This window comes from Lineus longissimus, chromosome 7, assembly GCF_910592395.1.
Source record: "Lineus longissimus chromosome 7, tnLinLong1.2, whole genome shotgun sequence".
NCBI lineage: Eukaryota > Metazoa > Nemertea > Pilidiophora > Heteronemertea > Lineidae > Lineus > Lineus longissimus.
In genome coordinates this window covers 490,532-516,515 of record NC_088314.1, presented here as the reverse complement: position 1 = coordinate 516,515, position 25,984 = coordinate 490,532, and the positions used below count along the sequence as shown (strand labels likewise).

At 42.6% G+C, this 25,984-nt stretch overlaps 3 protein-coding genes across 7 annotated transcripts in view; 1 reads left to right on the top strand and 2 right to left on the bottom strand.

Annotated features, from left to right (window-relative positions):
• The window catches only part of LOC135491664 (uncharacterized), a 30,161-nt gene extending 15,835 nt beyond the window's left edge, over positions 1-14,326 (top strand). For all 4 annotated transcript variants that reach the window (XM_064777640.1, XM_064777641.1, XM_064777642.1 and 1 more), the window contains 16 exons: positions 106-383; positions 692-782; positions 1,185-1,358; positions 1,898-2,062; positions 2,317-2,464; positions 2,907-3,159; positions 3,642-3,813; positions 4,163-4,388; positions 7,805-7,924; positions 8,138-8,316; positions 8,588-8,774; positions 8,956-9,012; positions 9,237-9,312; positions 9,550-9,608; positions 9,867-10,109; positions 11,589-14,326. In XM_064777640.1, the coding sequence (XP_064633710.1) occupies positions 106-383; positions 692-782; positions 1,185-1,358; positions 1,898-2,062; positions 2,317-2,464; positions 2,907-3,159; positions 3,642-3,813; positions 4,163-4,388; positions 7,805-7,924; positions 8,138-8,316; positions 8,588-8,774; positions 8,956-9,012; positions 9,237-9,312; positions 9,550-9,608; positions 9,867-10,109; positions 11,589-11,665 (2,505 nt within the window). In that variant the 3' untranslated portion in view covers positions 11,666-14,326. The remainder of the gene's footprint in view (positions 1-105; positions 384-691; positions 783-1,184; positions 1,359-1,897; positions 2,063-2,316; positions 2,465-2,906; positions 3,160-3,641; positions 3,814-4,162; positions 4,389-7,804; positions 7,925-8,137; positions 8,317-8,587; positions 8,775-8,955; positions 9,013-9,236; positions 9,313-9,549; positions 9,609-9,866; positions 10,110-11,588) is intronic.
• A 713-nt stretch (positions 14,327-15,039) lies between these two features.
• Positions 15,040-19,702, bottom strand: LOC135491099 (transcription factor cwo-like). Its single transcript, XM_064776758.1, has 6 exons — positions 19,297-19,702; positions 18,931-19,000; positions 17,470-17,571; positions 17,216-17,306; positions 16,779-16,961; positions 15,040-16,561 (listed from the first exon to the last, which is right to left on the bottom strand). The coding sequence occupies exons 1-6, from the start codon at positions 19,416-19,418 to the stop codon at positions 15,729-15,731; spliced, it is 1,401 nt and encodes a 466-aa protein (XP_064632828.1). The 5' UTR covers positions 19,419-19,702; the 3' UTR covers positions 15,040-15,728.
• Positions 19,703-20,480: 778 nt separating this feature from the next.
• LOC135491346 (N-acyl-phosphatidylethanolamine-hydrolyzing phospholipase D-like) lies at positions 20,481-25,396 on the bottom strand. Of its 2 annotated transcripts, none has more exons than XM_064777150.1 (6): positions 25,256-25,396; positions 24,283-24,523; positions 23,530-24,012; positions 23,080-23,228; positions 22,697-22,811; positions 20,481-22,312 (listed from the first exon to the last, which is right to left on the bottom strand). In XM_064777150.1, exons 2-6 carry the CDS (start codon positions 24,505-24,507, stop codon positions 22,181-22,183), a joined length of 1,104 nt encoding a protein of 367 aa, XP_064633220.1. In that variant the 5' UTR covers positions 24,508-24,523; positions 25,256-25,396; the 3' UTR covers positions 20,481-22,180. The 2 variants fall into 2 exon arrangements, with proteins under 2 accessions (XP_064633220.1, XP_064633219.1); XM_064777149.1 differs by lacking the exon at positions 25,256-25,396 and adding an exon at positions 24,706-24,848.
• Between the last annotated feature and the right edge of the window lie 588 nt (positions 25,397-25,984).

The window sequence follows — 25,984 nt, the reverse complement described above, 5'->3', positions numbered from 1 at the left end:
GGCTTAAGGAAATAGTTCCGTAAAATGAGTGAACGATAACACCGTGTATCTCTTCCGTGTTTTGCATAAGCGCAGCTTTTCAGATTTATCAATGATTTGTTACAGAATGGTACCAGGCCTGATTTCAATTTCGCCAGGGCGCCTATGCTGGATGGCAATGACACCACCCCGCCGCCATCCACCGTTGTCCCAGGGCAACATTTCCGATGCTTCATGGACATCACACTGCAGCCCGGTTCCTGCGTCGGGCTCACTTCCAAGTTCATGGGACCGCTTGGCAAGGATGGAGTCATGGACATCACGGATATACGTGTTTGGGGCATTGGAAAGAGTATGCCTTGTACTTCCTTGAACAGTGGTCCACCGGAGGTGATTACAAAAAGGTTTGTAAGGGTTTGTTCAAGGCATCCTTCCTTGGCAAGGTACATGTACATCCATTAAATTGTGTTCTGCGCTAACTATATTCCAATATTCGAGTGGCTTTGCACTGCAATTTCAGCAATTCGACAAACTGCGGTGGAGCACAGTAATTCATCATGATCTCTAATGACCATTTTTGACAACACGCTGGTTGGCGAAGAAAGATCTAATCGTTTCTCAAGCGACAAATCCTCCTCTTCTTGATACGTAACAGACGGAACAGAGTCGTCACCGATAAAATCACCATTATCACATGAATTTTACACTTCAGGTCAGGTCAGAAGTGTAAGGACGTTGGCTCCCTGAACATGGGCCAGATCTGCTCATTTGCGAAAGATGGCACCCCAGCGAAATACAGAAAGGTAGGCACGATAAATCCTGTTGCAGGTCAAATGGAATCAATATAAGGTTTGCATTAGCATGAAAGGAATGGTTAGGGTATGTATTAGGACATACCAAAGGGAGGTCTGGGCGGTAGACCATGCTTTGCGGAAATCACTGTTTTATGTCCCATCGTGCCTGCAGAATGTTGAGTTGAGAGCGAAGTGCTGGCAGGGCATTTCACCAGCTCTGTAAGTACATGTATGTTTCTTGGAGGGCGATGATAGGCTTTGGTTTTGAGATGACCATCGACCTTTTGACTGTGCGCGCAATAAAGATGAGAGATATTTCGGGGTTTCGGGGTAGGGTGTGTGTGTGTGGGGGGGGGGGGCTTCCATAGCTCAGCATTTTAGTCTGACAGCTCCTCACTTTGAATGTTTCAGATCCGTGTTGAAGTGATTGGCCGGATTCGCATCGCGAATACATTGAAATCTGGCGAGAGTTTCTGGTTCAGCTCCATCATGACGGTTAATGATGATCAGCTCTATGTCTCGCAGATTAAGATGCAACTGGCGCCGATCGCGTCCTTTGTTGATGTGGAAAACCCCGACTTATCGGTAAGTGTAGTTTGTCAATATCATCCTTAGTGTTAACATCAACATTATCGTCATCACCATCATCATACTATATCAATGTGAGAATGCAACTGATAGTGTAGTTCGTCAGTATTATCATTGTTGTCATCATCATCGTCATCGTTGTCATTGGCAACGTAATCAACCGAAAATCAGACCCGCGAACGCCATTCGGCAAAAATGGCGAAACGCTTTGTTGAGGGAGCCCAAAGTAATCCCACTGACAATCGTTTAAAGAGATCCAAAGAATGTGTTAACGGGTTGATATTGATGACTGCCTATAAAAACCCAATACTAAAGTAGTGCCCGTGTGGCAGAGGTTTATGTTTACCTTACCGCCTGCTGACTTTGTCGTCATCGTCGCTTCTGCCCACAACCTCAAGAGGGAGCATTGGTATGTTTCCACCGCGTCAAAGGGTCGGAATTCTTCAATAGAACTTTGAGATATGTTTTAAATTGGTTGATACATTGGATAAATTCAATAGTTGTCATCATGCTCTTGGTTTCAAATCTTTCTCCAGACGAATGCGAGTATGTATTTCGACACAGGCGTGACCCTCCTCACCAAGAAGATCCATGAGACGTTCACGTTGCCAGTGGTAGTGATGGTGCCTGTAAACTCTACTTGTAAGGCCAATATGGACTTCACGCTACAGATGAATGACACGGCCACTATGACCCTGAAGGTTAGCCATTTACCTTTAAAGGAAATCAAGCAAGGAATGCTCATAAGGGAGGGTTGAATGAACCCCGGATCTCTCGATGCTGGCATCTTGATGAGATTACATGACACTTTAAAAGCCTTCAAACAACCACCTCCCCCGATTGTCATAATGGGATTTGCATTTGTACGATTACTAGCACCAGACCTAAATCAGTGAATGATAATCATGCTCGAAGGTTACGTCCCAGAGGTTAAAAATGTCGTTGTTTATTTCAGGAAGTGAAGATTGTATCGAGCGGTGCCAATTTGAAGGGGATGGTTGAAGCGGGTAATCCAGATAAATATAACATAACATATAGTTCAACTCAAAAAACTTCTCAGAACGACAAGGCGATCATCGGTCCATTTATTGTGACAAATTCCGGTAGGTACGAGATTTGGATCGAGATTGAGGAAAAAGAGAATTTGATAAACATATGATGTCGTTAAAAGAAGGAGTATCACGTGGGTACCCTGGCCGTCACTCATTATGAGTTCCCAAGGTTTACATAGAATGGTCACCATGAAACATGCCACTTTTCTCATAGGAAGTGTGATAAAGTCTTCATCAGTTCCTTGTGACATAAAGAAGAGACCAGTCATTTCCAGAGAGTAGGTTTCATAGGATTCAAGCTGCCACGTTTCTCCCTCGTATCATGTCTTGGTTAACGAATATGCTCGTGACAATGACCTGTGACACGTACACCATGATTAATGTGTAACCAACATTCAGGGGCATGTCTCGTCTTTGTTCAGAGTCGTGGCAATTCACAAAGATAACTTCAGAATTTCAAGTGCTATTTTAACGAGGTTTATGTTGAATCCAGGGATCACTGACCGGGAAGGTATAACCGACAAAGCTGACCCAGCAAAGGACAATGCCTTCACAGTCGAGCTTACCATTCAAATGGCAGATGCTTTGAAAAATGCCAACAATGCCTTTGTCTGGGCCAGCGTTGGGGCAAAGATCTGCAAATTCATTATTATTGCTGACAAGAAGATCCAAGTTATTCAAGAGACTACTAATGTGCCAATCTTGGATGCTACTGCTACCTTAGACAAGACAACCATGAAGAAGGGGTAAGCAATTGGCACCCATGCTAATGTCTCATTGACTTCAAAATCTCTCCAGAAGCAGCACCGCTTTCTTCAGGCTGTTAACTTCGTTTTGCCTCTGATGGCCTGACAGAATTTCTACTGATTGGTGATCATCTTATCCCAAAAAGTCCAATCTCCACCTTTTAGACAGGCAGACTTGGGATTGTCTCAAGATGCTCATTGACTATCTTGCCACTACATCGTATCAGTTCGGACTATTTTTTGCGCTTGCATCGTTGTCCGTGTGGTTGCTTCTATTATAAAAGGAACTAGGTCGATCACATATTACCACAAGCCGGTCGGGAACGCAAATTGCGATAGCCAATACATGTACTATGTCAGTCGTCATTGAAAAAAACGTACTTATTGGCTAACATGTCCCGAAGCATGATGTAGAAAACTTCTCAGTTCCTTTTCATTCAGCCCTTGCACCTTGTATGATTAGACGTGTTGATATCTTCCAGGGAGACGGTTACGGTGTCAGGAACGATGAAGCACGATGATAAGTCCAAGGCCGAGTGTCTGACCACTCATCTCAAGTTCTTCATCCCAGGCTTCATGTACTACAGCGGCGGATTCGTGAGCAAACTCGCCACAGACCAGGTCAACTTCACCGAGAACTATTTCACCGTAAAGGTATTTGCGATTTTTTGCGTTACTCAAGTCGTGCTAGACAATGAAAAGCTCCCAAAGTCTGACTAACCACTACGGGCTAGAGAGTTGAACCAATCGGAAAGGAGTATAAGTATTCAGTATAATGACTTTTAATCAGTTCTGGTGGATTGTCCAATCGAAAGTCCTGGGCTCCGTATATTATATCCTCAGCGTGCTTCTCATCACCAATTAACCAAACAGATTGCTCCGGTTTCGGTCAAATTCCCGAAACCAAGTACATACCGAGAATACACCAAGCATAGATCTCTAGTATATACATGTACATACTTGAATATGCTCATGATAAAATACAACCTCTCCCGTCTTTCAGTGGACACGATTCCTATTCACTGACAACACGACCTTCAGCTTCCAGCTCGAGATCAAAACGGACGGTACCCTTCCGACGGATGCGGACTCGGGGAAGGTCACAATTCCATACGAGCCTGGTTGTAACATGCACCACCGGAATAACAATCCGGCGTCTCTCGAATTCATACCATCGGAAATGAAGTCGGTGTCGCTCACGCTGACTGGAATGAAAGGTCCACCTAAAAGTAAGTGACGCCTGAGAAGGTGCAACGCAGCGGCTATTGAGAGGAACAAAACCCATGGCCCATTGTTTCTGTTTTCTTCCAGACTGTCCCTTTTTTTGGCCCTCAGTCAAGAGGTCTTCTTCTTCCATGCCCCAGTGTTTTTCCAATTTCTTATGTCCATTGCATTTCCTTTCACGATGATCTACTGCTACCATATCGTCAATTAGTTAACACTCCCTGATTCAAATTCTGGTAATTCACGCCCGGGTTCAACTTCTTCGATTTGGTCGGCGCCAGGGTTGCCATAGCTCACGGCGTCCACCGAGTCATCCTGGCAACCAGCGGCTGCACCTGCAAGTTCAAAAGCACATCATCCTGAGCTGGATAGCTAACGAATTCGCTGTTTGACCTGCTGTTACTGAAGACAAGAAACCTTAACGTTGCCACAGTACTACACATTGTAGCGGTGAGCTTTCCTGGGTCGAGAACCAAGTTTTATTGCTTTCCCTTGAATGTACCTGGACTTGCGATATGAAGAGCTGTTATATCTTATTGGTGATGAGTGACATTGCCCAAAACAATGGTTGGGACAAAACTAGTCGTTCAAACCAAAGAGCCGATTTTTCATCGTATACCATTGTCTTATTTTATCAGAGAAGCCATCAGGTGAGGTATTCAAGGGTTTCTCTTATTAAAAACCATGTGTTGTATTGAATGCTTTTGGCATCTTATTATATGCTCAAATCTCATTGCCTTCGGTGGAAAACGTTAAATGTCAGCCTCGTTCAGTGCATATTTGTAGGTCAAGCTTTGAGTCATTAGCACTGATACTTGCTGTTTCACGTCATTTGTTTGGCTGTTCACTGAGGTAATTTACCTTACCATCCAATAGGGATGTCGAATACGAAGCGAAATGGCCCCTCTTCTCACCCGCAGGAACCTGCGTACAGGACCTTTAACCAAACAAGCTCCTTATATCAATTCCTAAGTTCTTGTGGCCATGCCTTCAAACGATAGTACATTCAAATGTTAGTACCTACAAGTAATAGGAAACTGCATGTGACAATCTATGACTTCGAGGTTAAATACATTTATAACCTGTTTTGATTAAATGGACGCAAAAACAAAAGTGATAACTGCCATACGAAACGGTGACCTTCCTTTGCCTGCAGAAGGTCAAAGCATGGTTGGCGCATGCGTAGTGTGTTGCCGCCAACCAGCCAGACGGATTGTTTCATCATTATCTCTATCGATCATTATTCAGTGACACCGGGCACCGGAGCTGGAGGTAAGGTTTAGTCCGCTACAGAAACAGGCGTGTTTACACTCAGTTATAGACCTTGATTTGCTAAGCTTAAAAGTTTTACCCTAGGTATTCCATACCGTTCCTGATAAATATATTTAATTGCAAGAATATTAGCAGATTCAAGAAAAAATCCGCATACTGCCAAACCAATCCCTGTGTTTTATCCTTTCTTATACATGTCATCATCCAGCACTTTTATCAAGAATTTTACACATTTTTAAAGAATTGAATAAAGTCCGTGTAGAATTTTGTTCTAGGATACTACAGAAAGTTTTGCTGCGAGTATTCTAGACAACTTTGAAATAGTTTTTCTTCTTCAACAATCAAACCCCAGTCTCCTTTTGCCAAATTGATAGAATCAACGAAAGCTTTCCGATTCAGTGTATAACAGTTAATCTAGCCGACGTATGATAAATCAATGTTGATGTGAGGGTGGCCCTAGTTTGACATTCCTTATTCTTTTTATAAAATCAACATGATTGGCGCGCGGCAGCCAAGCATGTTCTCCTCTTTCCTTCAATTATCTCTTCTACCTTTGTTTTCCTCCTCACTCATGTTTAGCGAAGCCAAAGAAAGGTAAGGGTCAAGGCCACGAGACACAAGGTCACGAGGTCAATGTCATCAGCGGAGCTGGGGAGACGATCCTTGAAGTGACCGTGCCGGAAAGATGACCACAGTCCGTGCATCATAATGCACAGCGCTGCGAAAGGACTTTTGAAACATTTCGTTTCCAGATTTTTGCGATTTCTTGAACTAACTGAGAGTAACATGATACAACTCTGCAATACCCTCTAACAATTCATAATTCTATCGCTATTTGTTTGCATGAAGATCTTTAGCTCCATCGCTTGATTAACTGTATAGTGTAACCGCGAAAACTGATAAAATCAAAGTTTAATCATGGATGGTGAACTTCATGTTGATTTATTCTATCAAGCTGATGACCAAAGTTTCCACTTGTTATCAGCTCTCTGCCATGGAAACTAAAAGCCATTTGACGATTCAACTCAGATTTAAATCAAATTGCCAATGTCCATCAACTTGTTATCTTGAATAGCAAGGGACATTGACACTTTCTTCTGTTATCTGACTTAATCTAAGGGAGATGATCTTACTCAAAAGAAATATTATGCGACAATAAAGGGATCGTTTCTGTGACCAATTAACAAAATGAAACACCCACATTCTCAAAATAAAATATGGCGCTTCTCGGATATTGGATATCACTTTTTTCTACTTGGCCAGGCATCAACACTAGTTAAAATTAGAAAGCGATTCGTGGATATATAAAACGGTAGAGCATTTACCAAAATCTATGACGGTATCATCAGTATTTTACCAAAGATAGTTGACACATTAGAATTTAGATACGAGCGTCTGAATAGCGTCTCTCAGTCTATAATAATGTCGGTAAACTAAACAAAGCGATACTATCTTTACCTCAATGATTATATTCTGTTATGACATACCATAGTGGAATTATCGGATGAAAAACAGATGGACAACTTCCACTTTTTTGTCACATCAAATTGCTTTTCTACATCAAATATAGAAACTGTGTCTTCGAAATCATCTTTTTGCATGTAACACTTGGTATATTAGATAGTTATTCTCGAAAGTCTGTTAAAAAAGTCCGTTCCCCATTAATGAATTGGATGATGACATTTTCTATTTTTGATATAGCAAGCAGCGGTCGCATAAATATTGACAGTGATTATTTCCCTTACAGAGCCGTTGATCAGTAATCAAGCAAATATCCAGCCTTTTTCTGTCTTAGGACTGCGGGTACCTGACTTGAATATGAATTACAAAAACGTATCGAGCGAAGTTATACGATATTCAGTGCAAACACATGCTATATACCAATTTTCAAATTAGCCGTTTTTGATCGTGGATGAACTCCCAGTTACTAGATAGGCAACTACAATAAGCATTGTCAACTAACACTCAGTCCTATCGCTGAAAAACAGGGTTTTCTTGATTACAAAAGACTGGTGTCAACAACAGTCTGAACAAGGTATTCAGCTGATATTCAAAGAAAATATCAACGGAATCTTCCAAGGTGTTTGATTCCCTCAGAAAGGGCATCAAACCGTATTTTCCCCCCTCCATCAAAATGTTTATCTTTCAGCATGTACGCCGAAAGATCTTACCCTAAACGACAAAAATGCTATCAAGGACTGTCAACTGTCTTGTTCTGCTGAGGTGGACAAGAATTTCCCGGATTGTATACGGAAATCTTCGACAACTGGTAAGTACGACATTGGTGGTTTTCCTAATGGTCCTGATCGAGGACCATCCTGCCTCCCAGCGTTTTGCGCCCGGCCGTTTTGAAAGTTCATCGGGTCACATCAACTTGTGTTATCTAGTGCGGTGATTACCTGCAAATTGTGCAATTTGTCAGTGTGGAAGAAGTGACGTTTTCAGCCAGGTGGATTAAAATGATTTGTTGTCGATTCTTCAGGTTGTAAATTTCCGATGAGGAAGGGCGCAGAGAAGGAGAGATACGTCCAGTTCTTCTTCTGGGAGAAGACCGTCATATCTGGGCTCATCTTCTACAAGCCTTCATCAGCGACATGTGAGGTCACCAAATTTGTTGTCAAATACAGCAACGATCTTATGGGATGGGTCGAAGGCACCGAAGTGAGTACAACCATATCCCACGCCACTCTCCCACCAGGTCAGGTCGTTCTCGAAAACCCGAGTATTCACGCAATCGCGAGTATGCCTTCCCGTCATGCAACTGTCCGTGGTAACACTCAACTTGTGCCAACAACTCCTTTTTCCGTCCAGAATAGAAGACAGTGCACTCAGGGTGCCGACAAACCGTTCTTGCTGAACTGCCCAAGTAACACTTGACATTCGTCTTACATGTCATAATCTGTTAGCTGTTACCTCTTTTTTTTTCTTCTAGAATACTGTGGTAGCATATGGGGCTGGTGGAGCGGAGACCCCTGTGTCAGATGGAGAATCCGGCGTGGCCAAGGCGGTGCGTGTCTACCTGATAGCGGATAACTGTGATACGGCGGCGAAGGTGTTGACCATCAAGATGGACCTGAAGGGCTGTGAGGACTCTGCGAACAAACCTGCTGACAGATCGGGTAAGCTACGCCGTGCTTAGAGCACAGTTTGTACAGGCAACACCGCCCTTTACCAGAAAGCTGCCACACCTGAGACGTGTGAGGAATATTGGAGGGGAAGGATTGAAGAGCTTCCGAAAATCATTACATTCTGATCATCTCGAGAAGATGCCTCATATATTATTCCGATTTTCTTTTCCAGATCCCTGCACTTACAAGCCACTCAGTTGGCAGACGAAGGATTCGGCAGCGGACACCAGTAAGTCACGCTATATCTTTCAAACCAACTTGGTGTGGTTATACGCTGACAAGTTAGCAAATTCATGTACGATTCAATGATGGTTTACTGCATACTGAATTTCCAGCGGTATTGCCTCCGTAACCTCCGCTCTTGATGCGTGTTGTCCTGAAGTTGAGCAATGTTAATATGTTGAGGGTCAAGATGCGTTTACTGCTTCTTATCATACACCTCTCTTGTTTCAGCTTATGGTCATCGTAGTTTCGTGATTGGTGGTACGGGTACTCCCTCCATTTATTACTGTGACGCTAACCCAACTAAGTAAGTAAGCAGAAAGGTATTCCTTGTAAAAAAGAATTACCACCCGGGAATTGGAGTCATGCTCAATTAGAAGTGAGAAATCCATTGAAGAGATGACCCCCCCCCCCCCCCCCCCGATAGATGTTGCTTTGGAAATGCCCTGCATAACAAAGAAGAATACATGAGGCTGTGCAAATGCTCACTCGAAATACAGAGGCACTGGGCTGTTTGGTCATTCACTAATCTTCTCTTTTACAGTAAGCTCCAGATGAATTGCTTTTCTTCCTCGGAGGCTGGGGGAACATCCGCCACAAAAAGTAAGTCTTCCTCTCTTATTACTTGTTCCCTCTAAGCGTCTTCTGTTTGCATGGCCTTGAGAATTAATGTCCTGTGATAGGCAACTTTGGACCAGCAAGCCCCGGAGCCGATAACAACTGTGATTGTAGTCATAAGCTTTGCAAGTTGGAGGCAAGACATCTCGACCCCGGACACGGCTCTGCAAGTTGACATGATTATGACTTGAAGTGGTCTAGTAGCTAGCTATTCATCTATCATTTCACTCTCCATTTCCTCAGGAATGTCCAACATGGTAGCGCATATAACCGGCTACTACTCAAAATACGGCGAACTCTACGCCATCGCCCAAAACGGCAAGGCTTACCTAATGAGCGAGGATGCTGGCTTGTCATGGGTAACAATCACGAAAGACCGATGGGGCAAGTGCGCCTCAGACCCTACGTGTGCCAAGGCCCAGAGTGTCCCGTGGGATGCAACCAGCACCAGCAGCGCACCCAGCTACAAACAGAGCATTTGGGGAGGTAAGGAAAATCAAATTTGTCTACATGGCGAATCGCTCCGCATTGTACGCAAATATTGGCACAATGTATTTGAAAGGAGGAAGGATAATGTCCAGGGAACTCGGCTCCGGCTTGTAACTGAGTGTGAAGTTTATGATATTGATATTGCTGGGTATCAGCGTTATGTGGCTATGGCGAGGAATTACTCCCTCCAAGCCGGCATCTATTCCGAGGCTGCCAGGCTTGAAGTGGACACGGTACGTGTCTTTGTGATGGTGGTCCTTGGGAGGTTGGCTATGTCTTGGATTGTTTGAAATCTAATCCATGCAACTGACTTAACTGATACAAGATACGAGGCCAAGCCAAGTGTATCCAGAGTTGCATTTGACCTGAGGTTTAACACACATTTCGATGTAGTCAGTTGTATCAGAGTATAGATCGTACGTGTTTACGTGTTTGCCGATGTTATCAGGCTATTAACTATTCCAAGATGTTTTATTTTATTAACATATTACTAATACTTGATATGTATTCATTAGAGGTTCTCCAGATAATTGTATAATGAAAGTAGCATGTTCACAAGACCAGGAGGTGGCGACAACATGTATTTCAAAAACAATTCAAAAATGGCCGAAGAAACCACTTCCTGTTTGGTTTCCTTTCATCGTTTTCTCTCTGCATTTTCATTGGAGTGATTCACGTGACAGACTACGTATTGTAAGAGGTTCCGCTCTGTATCGCTTCAGAGGGACACAAAAGAATAAGCCATTTTCGATAGGGGCTTCAGGCCGTCTCCTCTCCAATGCGAAACGACCCGAGTCCACTGTCTTCTGCTGCAGCGGTACTAAACGGATGTGCCACAGTGCGTATATCTGTCACGTAAAACACCAACCTGATTCTTTATTTGAATTGCCCGAGGAATCAGTGGCATCTACAAGGGACGAAGTTGGTGCAAAGTGCAACTCGTTCCAAAATTGTTGTATACATTGAGTCAAGCGTCAACTGCGGACGGCCGGGCCTTTGACTGCATTGCGGGAAAAAACACCGTTTGCAAAGTTCAGGCTTCATTCCCCTTGGTTAAACATGTTTTTCTTTAAGAGTTTTTACTGTATTTTCAGTTGCAAACTTTGATCTCGATCAATACCTGATCGACTCGCGCCTTTTTCTTCGCTTATCTGGTGTGAATTGTTTTATGTCGCCATCGCTTGGTCTTTGTGTTCGCTGACTAACTTTCAACTTCAGCAACTGATGGCCTGCACTGAAATTCGGAAAAGGTAGCTGAGGTTTAAACGTGTAAAGCGGTGTCGGGCTAGTCTTGAAACACATTTGACTGATATTTTGCTGAACGTACGTCAGGAGGCTTTTGTTTCTGGCCGTCGCTTTTAGAAACGAAGTCCCCTTTATCAAGCAGCTCTCGCGTTTCAGTGCAGGATTGCCATAAGATCATGACCTTGTTAGCTCTTCCCTCTTGCTTATCTCTGCTTTCTTTCTCTTCTAAAGGTAGCGCTAGTGGCCTCTGGGTTCAGAAGGGATCTAAGTGGGAACAGGTTACAGACTGGACAACCTGCTGCACATAACTCGGCTGACATTTTCTAGGCCGGCGCGAAAAAGTTGAGGGGAGAATCCCTTCGGACAAGACTTTGAACATGCTTTGTTTTGGTAAATGTGAAGTTTTAACCACCTTGCACACCTCACTTAGGCGACAGAGGGTTTTTTAATACGATGTGACAATATCGTTTACTAGAATGAGGACCAAGTCGGCCTACCGAAGTGAGAAAACAACTGTACACAAACATGCATAGGCCTATCACCCAAAGTTTATCAGAACACGAAGTTTTGATATTGTGATCTAAATCAAGATTTGGTCTAACATTTGGCTGTGTTTGCAATGATACTTGGGCGAACCAAATCCAAGTTTGTGTACCATTCACAAGAACGTCGCAACGACGTTTAAGTTTTATTTTGATCTGGTAAACATTGCAAGAGTTCTTGTTATAGTTATTGGTGTTTGATATATGAATATGACCCTCACTATACTTTTGACTCTCATTGGCCCTTGGTCCATGATTGATATCTGATGGTTCGTGTTTGCCCTCACATATAGTGCACACCACCGTGCCTTTGTCATAAATGCATTCAGTGTTCACGGCGCTGTTGTTGGATGTAGAGCGATACAGATAGCGGAGTTTGCAGGTACTGATATATACTCCTTGCTCGATCAGGACCCACTACCTAACATAGTTTTCCAAGGTTCCCCAAACATTGTTGGAAGCAATGACAATTAGAAAGCCCGTTCCGCAGAAACAGTTAGTTGTTATGTCCGTATTTTTCTTTGTATTCTACTGAATGATAATGTTGAAGTACGGCCATGCCACATTGTAACATGATGCCAGTTTGTGGCGGCAACTCTAGTGCAGAGACTCGTCAGCCATCACTACTTGTGTTTCGAAGTGAAAACCATATGGTGTTTAACCCCAGTGGTAAGCAGATGGTTTCCGTTGTCACAACCAGTTTTGCAAATTCACAAAGAAATTAAATGCAGAATTGGGTCGTCTCGGCAAGTTTTTGTCTTCGACGACCATCAGAACCAGACGTCTTTTTTGTTTTCCAGCTTTGTTCCTTAGACTTTCATGTGCAATGAATTAATCGTGATCGAAGCAACTGTTGGTATATACTTATCATGTTCGTGAAAATGGTCCACGTCCGCGTGCCAGTGATAACTAGGGAGTTTTCGTAAGTCTCCTAAAACACCAACAGGAACGCCATCTCAATGTGTGGTACCCTGAGCATGATTTCGAACACTGGGACAGGCGCTGGCGTTGCAAAAACTCCTCATTGACCTCGTCCCTATTTGTTTTGGCTTTCCACCAATGTTGTACCTACACATTTATAGCTTGTATACATGTATAACGGGGACGTGATATTTTGATGCTTTTGGGGTGAATCTGATCTGTCTGATCAAAGTGTTGTTAATCAAAATGTACATATATTACACCTTCTTACTCCGAATAGGTCCATTGCATTATTCCATCAAAGTCTGGAGATGGAGAAAAGTGATGAACCTGGTGATAGGCAGGTTTAGCAACCCTTACGAAAACGTCAGAGTACGAACGACGAATCACATGGATATAAATGTATTTTATCGAGCCTTTTTAAGGGGATTCCTGACTTCCCGTGCTACTATCAAAGTGCGAGTGTCATGAATGAACTAGCGCCAACTTGATGACACCACAGACCTTCGTACTTCGCACTTCTTCGTTTGTAAGGGTTGCGAAATCTGTCAAGATGAATCAAGGCATGATTGAAGGGGCGGGCCTCGAAGGATTGCCCTGCTGGCACTTGTGATATTTAGAGTGTCCCTCACTGATGTCGAACGTCAGACGGCACAGCGATGTTATGACAAGGGCTTGATTGGTTGAGGGTTGGAGGGACATATTCCCATACAGCAGTGTTCGCACATCGTTTGCACTACATTTGTGCCATTTCTGTGTGCTGCACACTGGCAAGATGGCGACAGTAGCCGAGCTGCAGTGCCTTTTGCAAGGAGTTTCGGTGTGCTGAGGCGACTGTCATGCGCGTTAAGGGATCTTACTCCTGACCAGAACTGTTGTAAAGGTCCAGTAAGTCAATGGCAGTCCCTGTACCCTGCAGTGTATACGGGTTCCAGTGGGTTAGTGGTTTTGATGTTGTACTTATCACATCACACATGACCGCTGATAAAGTCTATGTAAAATATGGTCCATGTCAAAACTGAAATTTATATGCCTTTTCCTTGGTTAAAGGGGTGGTTCACTATTTCTAGTGTTTTGTTTAAACTATCATTGCAGAGACTCTCAGGGCATTGAAACTAAGCCTCTTCACCATGTTTTCGTTTGTAAGATAATTCACCGTCCATGGTTTGAACTGCTGATTAGAACTCCCTCTATTGATATTTTCTGAACTATTTCCCGCCGAGTAAATTTCTATTGTTTGGAATTACTGTACACCGATTTCAAGTCCGTCCATTGTTTTATGCATTGTTGTACTATACAGATGTTTATTTTGTTATATCATTTTGTATAGGCCTATACCAAGTCTATTGCCTGATCATGAGATATATATTTGGAGCCCTGTGTGTTAAGTTTTTAATATATCAAACATTTCTTTCATGAACCATCCCGCTTTGTTGAAGTGTGAGTGTTGTTTAATTCTATTTTTTAATTGTTGATCAATGTGCTATTAATAAATAGTATTTGTGTTAGAAATGACAGAGTTTTGTCATGTCCCTTTTGGATTGCACTTTTATACATGATCTACTAAGCTACATCATCTACTTCAAGTAGGCTACTAGGGTTGTCAAGTCGGATCTTTTGGCCTGTAGTCGGTAGCACGGTGAGATAGCTGGAGTGGTCCCAATGTTGTCCAAAGTACTTGAAGTATCACAGGTACATCATGAACCTCGGCTACATAAGCTACTTTGAGATAAAGCACGGTCATGTTTCCATTGAGCTGGCTGTGGCCGTCTCTCGCAACGTCTTGGCGAGACGGTGAGAGTCATGTCTACCTTGAGCTGGCTGTGGCTGTCTCAACGTGTTGGCAAGACGGTGAGACGGCCATGTCTCCCTTGAGGTGGTTGTGGCTGTCTCTCTCAACGTCTTGGCGTGACGGTGAGACAGTCATGTCTCCCTTGAGGTGGTTGTGGCTGTCTCTCTCAACTTCTTGGCGAGACGATGAGACGGTCATGTCTCCCTTGAGGTGGTTGTGGCTGTCTCAACGTGTTGGCAAGACGGTGAGACGGTCATGTCTCCCTTGAGCTGGTTGTGGCTGTCTCTCTCAACTTCTTGGTGAGACAGCGAGACAGTCATGTCTCCCTTGAGCTGGTTGTGGCTGTCTCAACGTGTTCGTGACACGCTGAGAGTCATGTCCCAAGGGAGAACAAAATCAGTCATAACAGTTAAGCTTCTTTATAACTTTTTATTCTTGACAAATTGACAAAACAGACCATAGAATCACAGGCGTTTCTTTGACCATTCAGTGGATGAAGTACAGGAGTTTGGGTGATGTTTATGACAAATAGCAAAAAAAAAACCTGAACAGAGAGCAAATTAGTGAAAGATATTCAGGCATCCATGGGATAGGCTCCCAAGGCAGCCTGATTTAGTCATCCTATTTGTCTATAATAGGGGGAGGGGATACGAAGCTAATACCACTGTGTGCGGAGTGTACCATGATGTTATTACATAGATGTTACTGGTACATGTAACAAGTGGTCACGTGTCATTAGTAACGCACTTGTCACGAGCATGGCGATTAACTGAATATCTTCATGTCAGGGGTCACAAATAACTAAGTGATACGTTACATGTGAAACATTTTAAATCGATGTGGCAAATGCGGACGTGTGACCAGCTTGGGAGACTCACTATTATGTGAAACAGTTTTCCAACATAAACAATACATGTACATCTAAAACAGCCATGCAGTCTCGTATTCTAGTATTAATCATAACAGTAACTACTGTTACATTTGTGCAACTCTGCCCATCTAAGAGGTTACCAGGGAAGGGAAGACAATCTGGAAAGGTACCGGTAAAACAACAGAATCCGGACAACACAGAAATACCAACTCCAAATAGATTTCATACATTTGATTTTGACGATGTTAGTATCCAACGTTAATGTTCTTGAGGCTTGTGGCAGAGGATGAAAATTGAACGGGGATGCTGATTGGATGAAAAACATTGCTTGAATTGAGCAGACGACCCTCCAGCATTGAACACAGTGATGACGATGGAATGGCAATCGGAATATAATATGTTGCAGAGGGGTGGAGCGCAAAACCAGGAATAACCGGTTCATCACACGAAACTGGCAGCGAATCAAACCTCTGCAGTTTTTTCGCGTCCGTTTTTGGATTCTTGAAACTGTCCGATGTTTGGCTGCCGCTCATGCTACTTGCAGTTGAACCGAGTCCGTTACCATTGCTGCTCGAGTTGTCAGAGTTGGCGTAGGCTGTCGACTCCGACGATGACGGGCTTGAGGAGAGTTTTTGAGAAGAGCACGATTCAGAATCCGGTGGGCTGTTAGAATAACTAAAATCACTTTGCCCACTCGAGCCGGCTTGATTACTACCTTCATTCGCCGTGAAGCGTAATTTGATGTTATTTTTGAACTTGTATATCTCTTTGTTTTTATTCGACTGCATGTCGTCTGAGGAAGTCGAGGGTAACTCCGAGTCGCCATTCTCTCCACTATATATCGTACTCTGATAATCAGAGAAGCGCGACTGGCTACACGAATTCCACGAGACAAGATCTTCGCTTAAATCCTCTGCTTTTTTATTTGAAAACAAATGCCGCAACCTTGCCTCTTGAGATTTATCTAAAAGCGTTGTCTGTAGAACACTTGAGTCGGAAAGCCCACTGTCAGAAAACATGGCCGCCTGTCGTTCAGAACTCTCCTTTATTTCTTCGTCTAGATTGATCTCTGGTACCCCTGCAATAGAATAAAGTTTTAAAAAAATGTAAAACTAACTCTCGAGAATAAAACGAAAAGATGATGATGTTGATGATGATGAGTCTGGTTGATTGAGTCCTCACTAAGCCATACCAATGTCGAAACTGTATCATTAGATCACTACATAAGCAATAGACGTTTGCAAGTAAGAGCTCTTGTACAATAAGCAGTCGTCAACAAGTATGAAATTCCTTACCGAGTTCCTCAGGGGACGGACAGAACTTCTCGCTCTGTTGATTGAGATGTTGACGTAGCTGTACGCACAGGTTGTCCTGGGGGTTGGTGCCAGCGCCCTCTACCAAGAAACGCATCGTTTCCGCCCCGCTCTCCTTGAAGCCGAGGAAGAAGCTCTTGCGACAACACTGCTTCTCGCATAGCTCTGGAATAGACAAGTATGACTTGTAGGACATACATATGATGACTTTTCATGCCAACGCACATTCATAATGTCCCAAATATGATCAATAGTTATGCAAAAAGAAAAAAAAATCGAAAATACTGATATTCAGTTCAACATAGGGCTATCCTGACACACAAGACTCTGAGATCGCAAACTCCCTTCAGCAAGCACTATACCGCCTGCTTTATGGAGGGGATTGGATATGGGGTAAGAATAAGATACCAGCTACTTACTGGAAGATGTGGACCCAACAAGAGCGTTCAGATGCTTTATGTGATGAGTGGCAAGTTCTATGATTTCCGTCTTCTCAATTCGTCCTTGGCCCTGTAGATGAAAACACATAAGTATGTTATAATATTTGGTAATGCCAACCGACGAAGCGCTCGTTTTGTCTTATATCTTCCCAAGGAGACTCGTTGATGATGAAGCGCTTTGAACATTGCCAGAGCGACCCGACTCTGAACGCTTGTCATGCTTGATTACTGACCTTGTTGAGGTATCTTGCTGGTAAAAGGCTGCTTAGTTCTGCGAGGCAGTTGTTCATACGGTCTCGGCGACGTTTCTCGATGATGCGATGAGACACAGGGTCCTGCAAGTAGAAAATGCCGAGCAAATGGTGAAAATGTGACTGAATACTATTTGGTTTTGTTGGATGGCTGCTTAGAAACAAAGGTTTTTGAGCTTTTGAAAAACTTTTAATGGCTTTTCGCCCCCAACACGAATATGCAACCCAGAGAGCTTTTCAGAATCTGAAAAACAATTAGGGGTCTACATTTTACCGTGTAACCTCTGAGGGGTGCATCATATGTGTTGGTCAAAAACCATAATGATGTTTCAGGAGAGCGTCAACCTGGCGTAAATCAACTTGGCTTACGGCCGATAAGCCCATTAACCTCACGAACGGACCTGGTAATTTAATAGCACACAAAACATGTCTTACCGCCGTGGCGCGCATGACCAAGCAATCAATCACAAATACATTGTAATAGAAAGGTTACGGTTGCTTCATTTCCGCCATAGCCTAGTGCACTTTAACAGAGGCATCAGCCACAACACAAGGTGAACTCCATAAACAAGCCTAAGGTTGTTGATGGGGCTAATGACTTAATCTCCCGCGGCGTTGATCCATGACTTTCAATGCTTTGCCCCAGGACACTCTTTACTATGACACTTAAAACTGTTGCATCAGGAATCCGGGTTTATCATTCGACTTCATACTTTAACCACCTCCTTTCCTAAACCTTTCAAGTAGAAGTTAATTGATAGGTTGACTATTCAGCAGGTATTACAAAAAACGCACAATCGGAAGATGGTGTGGGGTCATGTAGTGCTAATGAGATGACAAACTACGGTAGGCCTCCATGGAAACATGATGAAAACAAACAAAGGAACATGCAGCGCACGCGCAACGATTATTTTACAATTCGCTTCAATATTTTTTTCACGAGTAAACTGGCTTGAAACACGACGTGAGGGTGAAAAGTGACAACGTGACAACTCGTTCGTTCTTCATGTCTCCCATGAAAGGTGAACAGTGACACGTAACTTGTGAAAACGGGAACTCTATACAAACGTGCCTGCCCATTTAAATGCATTGTCATACACAGACATAGGCATTTACCCATAGAACCTTCGGCAAATGTAGGACACAGACATGTATCATAATTATCAGGAAATTAATTAGCCGGCAGGCCTATAGTCGTACATATCAGCATTCTAGTCATTAACAATCATCACTGAGATGTAGTCTCGACCATACACTGTAGGCCTAGGAAACAGCATACCCTGCCGTGTACCAGATATGCCAGCAAAATCATATAAGGGTTAACCATAGTCACAACCACATTGACAAGAACCTTAAACCCTAAAGCAAGGAGAACGCTTTCAAAACAAAGTGAAGGACAATTTCAATTTGCCAAAATGGTGGTGGCTGAAAATGTGCACCCACCCTGATTGTTTTGATCCTCTTGATTGGAGGGTTGTACTCATCCATCGATGCTGTTGAAAAGTTTAATGTTCTGAAAAAATGAGAAGAAATGTATCATATTAACTTACTGTCATCAATAGGCCTAAAATACAAATGTAACACAAGGAAAGGTCTCAACCACCTTCTCACTCTGTCTCAGGCCGTGTAGGGTGCCTAACGGGGGGGGGGGGGGGGGGGGCGTAAGTATTTCAGGTTTAACATTGGGGCAGGCTGATTATGACCGCCTCGAACTTTCAAAACAGGTCAGTTAGCGCATCAAGCTACTACTGATGCTGACCTGTGACTCTAGTCTTAGGCAAGGCACTTTACAGATAATCAAACACTCACCTGTCATTTATACTGCTAATGCTACTGCCACAAACACTGCTGCCGAGGCCTGATGAAAAACTTGAACTTTGGTCGTCTCGGATGCGACGGTCCATAAGGATCGTCTCTTGTCGGGACGACATTTAGGCCCTTGAGCTGATCTAGTCTTTGGAATGAGTGTAACTCGAATGGGCGCAGTTATAACGGTACGAAGACATCCACAGCACGATCCTGACAGGGTTATACTGCATCCCTTCCGAATGAGAAAACACGTAACAAGAGTGTTAACTCCAGTTAAAAGAATATTTCCTCAGTTGTTATGCTTACTGGCATTGACTAGTTGGATCAATTCCGGATACCTCATTCGCCTATGCTTCTCCTATCAGAAATGGCCAACAAAGTTACTACAACACCCTGGCACGTTTACACACACGTTTTGGTCTTGCTTTAGTTAACGTGTCCCGATGACGTACATAATTATTATGTACATATATAATGCACTTGGTCACATTTGCTTACACGAGCCTCGCGGGAGATTAATGGTGTCTATGGCCACATGTTAAGGCATATGATCGTACACATGGATGGCCATTGTAATCAGTGAGGGGCGAGGTTGATTCCAGGCAGAAATTACAGTCTGTGGTTCACGTGTTGGGTAGCGTGTTGGCGGCTTGTTAAACCTCAGTCTGGTTACTTAAAGGTTCGCGTGTTGGAACCAGATAAACCATATCAGTTCTGATTTCACTTGAGTGCACTAGGACACGCTCATAACCACCATTAAGATTGTCCTTGTAGTTGTGGGGGTTCTGCAGGACAAACTGCTGGTCTGTTTCCTGATGATAGTGCGTCTTGGCTTCAAGGATCAACATATCCTCGTTCTGATTGTACTCTTGTCTTAAGTGGTTGTGACCTACTCCTGAAGGGAGCAGTATATCCATCAAGTCAGAGCTGATGGACCCGCACCACACATCCTTCTCCAGAATTATACCACGTGGCATAATTCTGAATTCTGTCCACGCCGGGCGCGCCAGCCATACTCATCAGGTATATAGGTGCCTATGATATTTGGTATATCAGACTGAATGACTGAATGACAGGGATTTGGACAAGGCATAAATCAACATAGGTCATCATGTCGTCACAGCCTGGGTTTCCAAAAACAGTACAAGGCAAAGCCAGAAAACTAAAAGAAGATAAACTTATAAAAATGAAGACATTTATTTCACGATCATACATTACATCTAGGCATTTGGTTAAGTGCACAAACATCACTGATATCACAAAATGACATGAAAGTGTCTTCTGAGGGTAACTTGTATAATAGGATCTTCACAATCTCAAAACCGTTGGCTGTTTTTCATTTGACCAAATAACCTTTACGGGGGAGGGGCATTTGTGTTGGCCGAAAAACTTTTATGGAGATCAAAACCTTTATTTCTGAGGGTTCAGAGTTAATAGTAAGTGTTAACTGAAATGTGCTCTCCCAGCAGCAAGTTGGTTTAAGACTTTGTATTCTTTTTTTAGCCTATTCATAATACTTTAATACCTGCATGAAAGAAAGTGCAAGCCTTCTAAATGTCCATCTGAATGTGATCTTGACCACAGTAAGTGACCCCACAGGAAACCCCTGGACTACTTTTTGTAACTCACCCACTATGACAGTAGAGTCATCTGCCCCAAAATGACCAATAGGGGTCAAATGTGATCGAAAGCTACAGCTTAGCACCTAATATACTCTAGAAATAACTTGAATTTCAAATCATGATGGAAATAGAAATTAACAAAAACAACAGAACGTAATCATGATCATCATCAAAGAAGGCATCTTGGTCTAAAATTGGACCTTCGCCTTAACCTAATCCACTATTCTCATGTGTCTATTAGAAAATGGGGTGAATGGTTTGAATAATACTTCGTGCAGTTCAAGTATGAAAATAAAGAGGCAACTTATATGTAATCAAAACATGTATAAATATATCCAGAATACTATTACACTTATTATATATAACACGTGTCCAGTTCAATACAATTACAAGGACTCTGAATCCCCACTCATCTTTAGATTGCCAGGTTGACGTTAAAGATGGTTAGTCGTCACCACCAGACTCGGCTTCAGTGGTCATTCCTGTGATTGCGTAACTGGATGCAAAATCATTTCATTTTAGTGCAGATTCAAAGACCTCAAAGAAGTATTTTCCCAAAACAAACATCAAACCTCCTAAGACTCCAAAGACATGATTGAAAGTTTTGTCAAAACAACAAAGATACCAATACAAAAATACATTCCACCAAGAAATATCACAGTGAAATATCAGAACAAGTGTTTTGTTCATAAATATCGTCCAAGACACCATTCCTGGACTACGAACTGCGTTTAGTAACCAGATATTTCAGAATGATAATTGATACAACCACTCCCATCAATTACCCGAAAGATATAAGTAAACATTACAACAGCTTATGGGAACGTCTGATAGAACCTCAAGAGTTGTCCTGATCATAAACACTTATTTCTATCTTTACATTTGATATACATAGACTTTTCAAAAAATGACTTGATTTTTATCAACAGTACATGAACTAAACTAAAAAAGTGTACCTTGAAAACAAGGTCCATGTACACACCCCGCAGGGCATGCAAGCTACACACATCACCAACCCTTAATCATGCCTCAGTTGATTATTATCCAAGCTAATAAACTTACATGGTGCTTCTGAGATGCTCTCTTCACATCATATTTGTGCACAAATCAAGCAGTTTCGAAGGAATATGACCTAGCTGTAGATCTGATGATTGTTCATAGATATTCTTCTTCAGATAAATGTACCATGAAGGAATATGACCTAGCTGTAGATCTGATGATTGTTCATAGATATTCTTCTTCAGATAAATGTACTATGATGACTAGTCAACGTCTTCAATGCTGTCTCCGTGGACGTGCTGCGTCTCGCCGTGTTTCAGCACAAAGAAGTCATTCAGGGATATTTGTTTCTCTTCCAAAGCTGCTTTTAGCTTGTGAGCAGGCTCCAAGTAGAACTGAAATGCACAATGGAAATAGTTTCTAAGTTGTTGCATTGACAGTTCAAAGCTGGATTGAAGTATATAAGTGGCAAGGTGGTCACTTCAAAACACATAAGTAAAAACATACACAGCCAATAGTGACAGAATGTCTTTTGAAATGATGCTAATCTAATGAGTGAATGTTATCTAATAATGACATAATCATCTGCATAAGGGGTCATACACCCTTGACCTCTATTCGTGGTTGACTGGTGCTACCTTATGTGTACACTGTAGGTTCAGTCTATCCTGATTGGTGTCAGGTCAATCAATGAACAATCATGCTTATCTCAATGTGCTGATTTAACTATGTTCACAGGAGTGAATAGTCAAATCGAAAGAAGAAGAAGAAGCACTTACCTCATTTGTCAGAGGGAACGTGCCCCAGTGAATGCCAAGTGATTTCTTGGCCTTGAGGTCTTTGTGGATTTGGACTGCTTCCTCAGGGTCAACGTGCTGATATTTCATGAACCACCTGTAAAGGCAACATTCAACTATTAGCTCTTCGAAATGGAAAAGAACATTGATTAATCTAAAGATAAACTAGAAACAGAATGCAAAACAACTTCAGATAAGGAAATTCATTTTTAGCAGACACAGCATAGGTTTTATGGTAATCATTTCAAAAACGAAAGTGAAACCCACACTGAAGGTGGTTGTAAACAATCTTACTAAGTACTTCTCGTTCAAAAACTAAATCAAAACTGGGTTTGATTCACATCATCCAGTCATGCCACACCCACCTTGGCTCATAAGCTCCGATCGGAATAGCTGCTAAATCAAACGGTCCATATTTCTTCCCAATTTGATCAAAGGCACTACAATAACCTGTGTCACCCCCAAAAAAGAATCTGTTTTTTGGTCCAATCACAGTCCAGCTACCCCATAAAACCTGGAAGAAAAGGCAAAAAGTCAAGTGAGGGAATGCCCTCTGTTGGAAGGATGACGACTTCCTAGAAGTGTCACAGCCTGAGACTGCAGTGTAACAAGGTATATACCAGTAAGAGATGGAGGCAATGGCTAACTATCAACGTGTCTGATGTCACTTCATTTTCCAAGTCAAGACAGTTCGTACAAGAATGGAAAAGCTTAGCTCCTCGCTTCAACAACTTTACACTTGTACGGCTGTAAAGTGCTTTGATCAAGTTTACAAAACCTGGTTGGTAAAAAAGCTTCGATATTTGACTACGAACCTGGTTTTCATCGATAGCACTCCTCCGGCACCAATGCTGAGCAGGCGTGAAGACAAACTTGACCTCTGAATGATCAGGAATACAGTTCTCATCCCACCAGTCTAACTCAATCACATTGTCACAACCAACAGTATACATCCATGAAGCCAGGCCCATCGGTACAAACCACCGTGTTGATGAACCGAAACGAGCATTCAAAAGCTGAACAGTTTGGTAATCCAAATGATCATAATGATTATGACTGATGAGTACAGCGTCAATGTTAGGTAAGTCATGAACGGTACAGGGGATATCCCGGTAACGTTTCGGACCCATGAATTGAACAGGCGAGCATCGTTGACTGAAGATGGGATCTGTGAGTATGTTGAGTCCATCGAACTGGACGAGAACGGTTGCATGACCGAGCCATGTTACCTTGATGCCGTTTGGGGGTGGATATCGCTCGAATTCTGGTGTGACTATGGGTAGAGTTCGATCAAGTTCCTAGCAAAGAGAACATTATGGTTAGTGTTGGTACTACTAGTGACTTGATGAACAACAACTTGATGCTTCCTGCAAGCAGTGAATTGAGATGCAGTTTCTAAAGGATTATCAGTTTTGGCCTTTGGTCCCGTTGATTTGAATAAACATAAACAGTATTCTTTATGAATCTTCTAAAAGAGGGGAGGAAGAGGTAAAACTTTTCATTGGAAACATTGGTAGGAAAAATGCAGCAGTTTCAGGGCATAATTGAATGAATGCAAAACCACGAACCTGTTTTGATGGAATCTTGCTGTTATCCTTGGATGTCATCTTCCACATGATCGCATTCCCAAGCGTCACATCCTTCCATGTCGGCCATGGGTTGGCATAGCGTCCTCGGCGCCATAACGAATGTGTCACCTCTGGGTCAGATTTGTCACTGCCAGTCGATATCGTTGGTTGCTTGTTTCTACGTTTTTTGTTGTTTTCTTCCCTTACATTCGAAGCCATGGTCATCAAACCAGGAACATATCTGCCGAAGAAATGGCACAATGTCAGAGTTTTGCAAGAATGACTAACTTTTCAACATCCTCAGCCAGCAAATCATGCCTGAATAATTGTGATAATGAAGTGATTATGGCACCCATTACAACCATGTCCAGAAGAAATATATTATATTGAAATACACCGTACCACAATGACCCCCTGACATACCTGAAAATAACAGACAGTATTCCAAATCTCATTCCCCACCAAAATTACCGCAAACAGATGTTCATTTAAATTTTTCTGTCCATTCTTGACAACAGTCCTTACAAGAATGACAGAATTCTTGGATTCTACAATAAACAAACAAAAAGAAAGTAAAAACACTGGACCAACACACGTCAAATTGGTAGGCGGGAGGCCCAATTCATAAGCGAAACTGAAAGTGATCATTCAGTACACTCTACACTGTCGACGTCGTCTATAGTGTCGAGTTAGTGTAGAGGTATTCCAGGCAGATTCCGATTGGATGCCTTACATAGTACACTTCACAGCCAGTGGGTTCAATGCACTGGTACTACAGGCAATAACGAAACTGAGGCCGTGACACGAAAAACATTGAAAACTGAAAATGTATCTGATGTTGTGACTGATGTCACTTGTCAGTGATGAACTTCGAATCTGAAATCAACAATCAAGAACGACGAAAAGGGTCCACAAATCATACAATTTTACAGGCTAAAGCAAAAAAATGAACGTTATCGGTTTATTTACTCACCTTCTATGATATGTGTTGATTATACTAAGCTACAATTCGCCGCATTCGTAGCCCTACATGAGCTATAATTTTGACTTATTTGGAAGGAAAATAGAGAAAAACTCCCAGATTTTCCATTTAGAAAGAACTTGACGCTTGTTGGTCGATCTTCATTGAATGGCGAGAAAACTGAGAGCGAGGCTGTGACATCATGAGATCGTGGGGTGGCTCACTGGTGCTATTTTTAGAAGAGAATCGCGAGTGCGGACGACTATTTTTAGAATACTTATTAAAGCGGAATGGTATCTTTTACCAGTTGTCTGGTAGCGGGTGTAAAATGTAATCTAATTGGGTTATGAAGTTCTCTCATCATATGTTCCTTTCAAATCAAATTGAGTTTGGATACCACTCATTTAGTCACTATTTGATAATGATGGCGTCTCCCTCTATTGCCTATTGGAAGAGAAAGTCAGTAGCTTTCAGGCCGCAGCTGTCAGACCAAGATATGCTACCATCATCTAAAGCTGCAGCAACTCACGACTAGATTAACCAGCCGGCGTACGGGGGGGGGGTGCTCTCACTTAATATGTAAACACCACGTAACGTTGAACTTTTTGAGGGCTGGAAGGCCTGGGCTGTCCTTAGTTCAGTTGGATGTTAAGCTCTTGAACTTGTTGACCAGACTGGCTTTGTCCCGGACAGCTGTGACTCGGTTACGTGTTCAGAAGGGTCCTATAACAATTGACATAT

What these genes read in the sequence shown, in the direction of transcription:
- LOC135491099 (XM_064776758.1), bottom strand. Translation starts at nt 19,418, where the DNA reads ATGTCGTCCCGACAAGAGACGATCCTTATGGACCGTCGCATCCGAGAC. An exon ending in CAGCAAGATACCTCAACAAG is followed by an intron (nt 17,307 to 17,469) that starts GTCAGTAATCAA and finishes TTTCATCTACAG; the next exon opens with GGCCAAGGACGAATTGAGAA. An exon ending in TGTTGGGTCCACATCTTCCA is followed by an intron (nt 16,962 to 17,215) that starts GTAAGTAGCTGG and finishes TGTCTATTCCAG; the next exon opens with AGCTATGCGAGAAGCAGTGT.
- LOC135491346 (XM_064777149.1), bottom strand. Translation starts at nt 24,737, where the DNA reads ATGAGATTTGGAATACTGTCTGTTATTTTCAG. An exon ending in GCAAGATTCCATCAAAACAG is followed by an intron (nt 24,013 to 24,282) that starts GTTCGTGGTTTT and finishes TCTCTTTGCTAG; the next exon opens with GAACTTGATCGAACTCTACC. An exon ending in CGTTCCCTCTGACAAATGAG is followed by an intron (nt 22,313 to 22,696) that starts GTAAGTGCTTCT and finishes TGTGCATTTCAG; the next exon opens with TTCTACTTGGAGCCTGCTCA.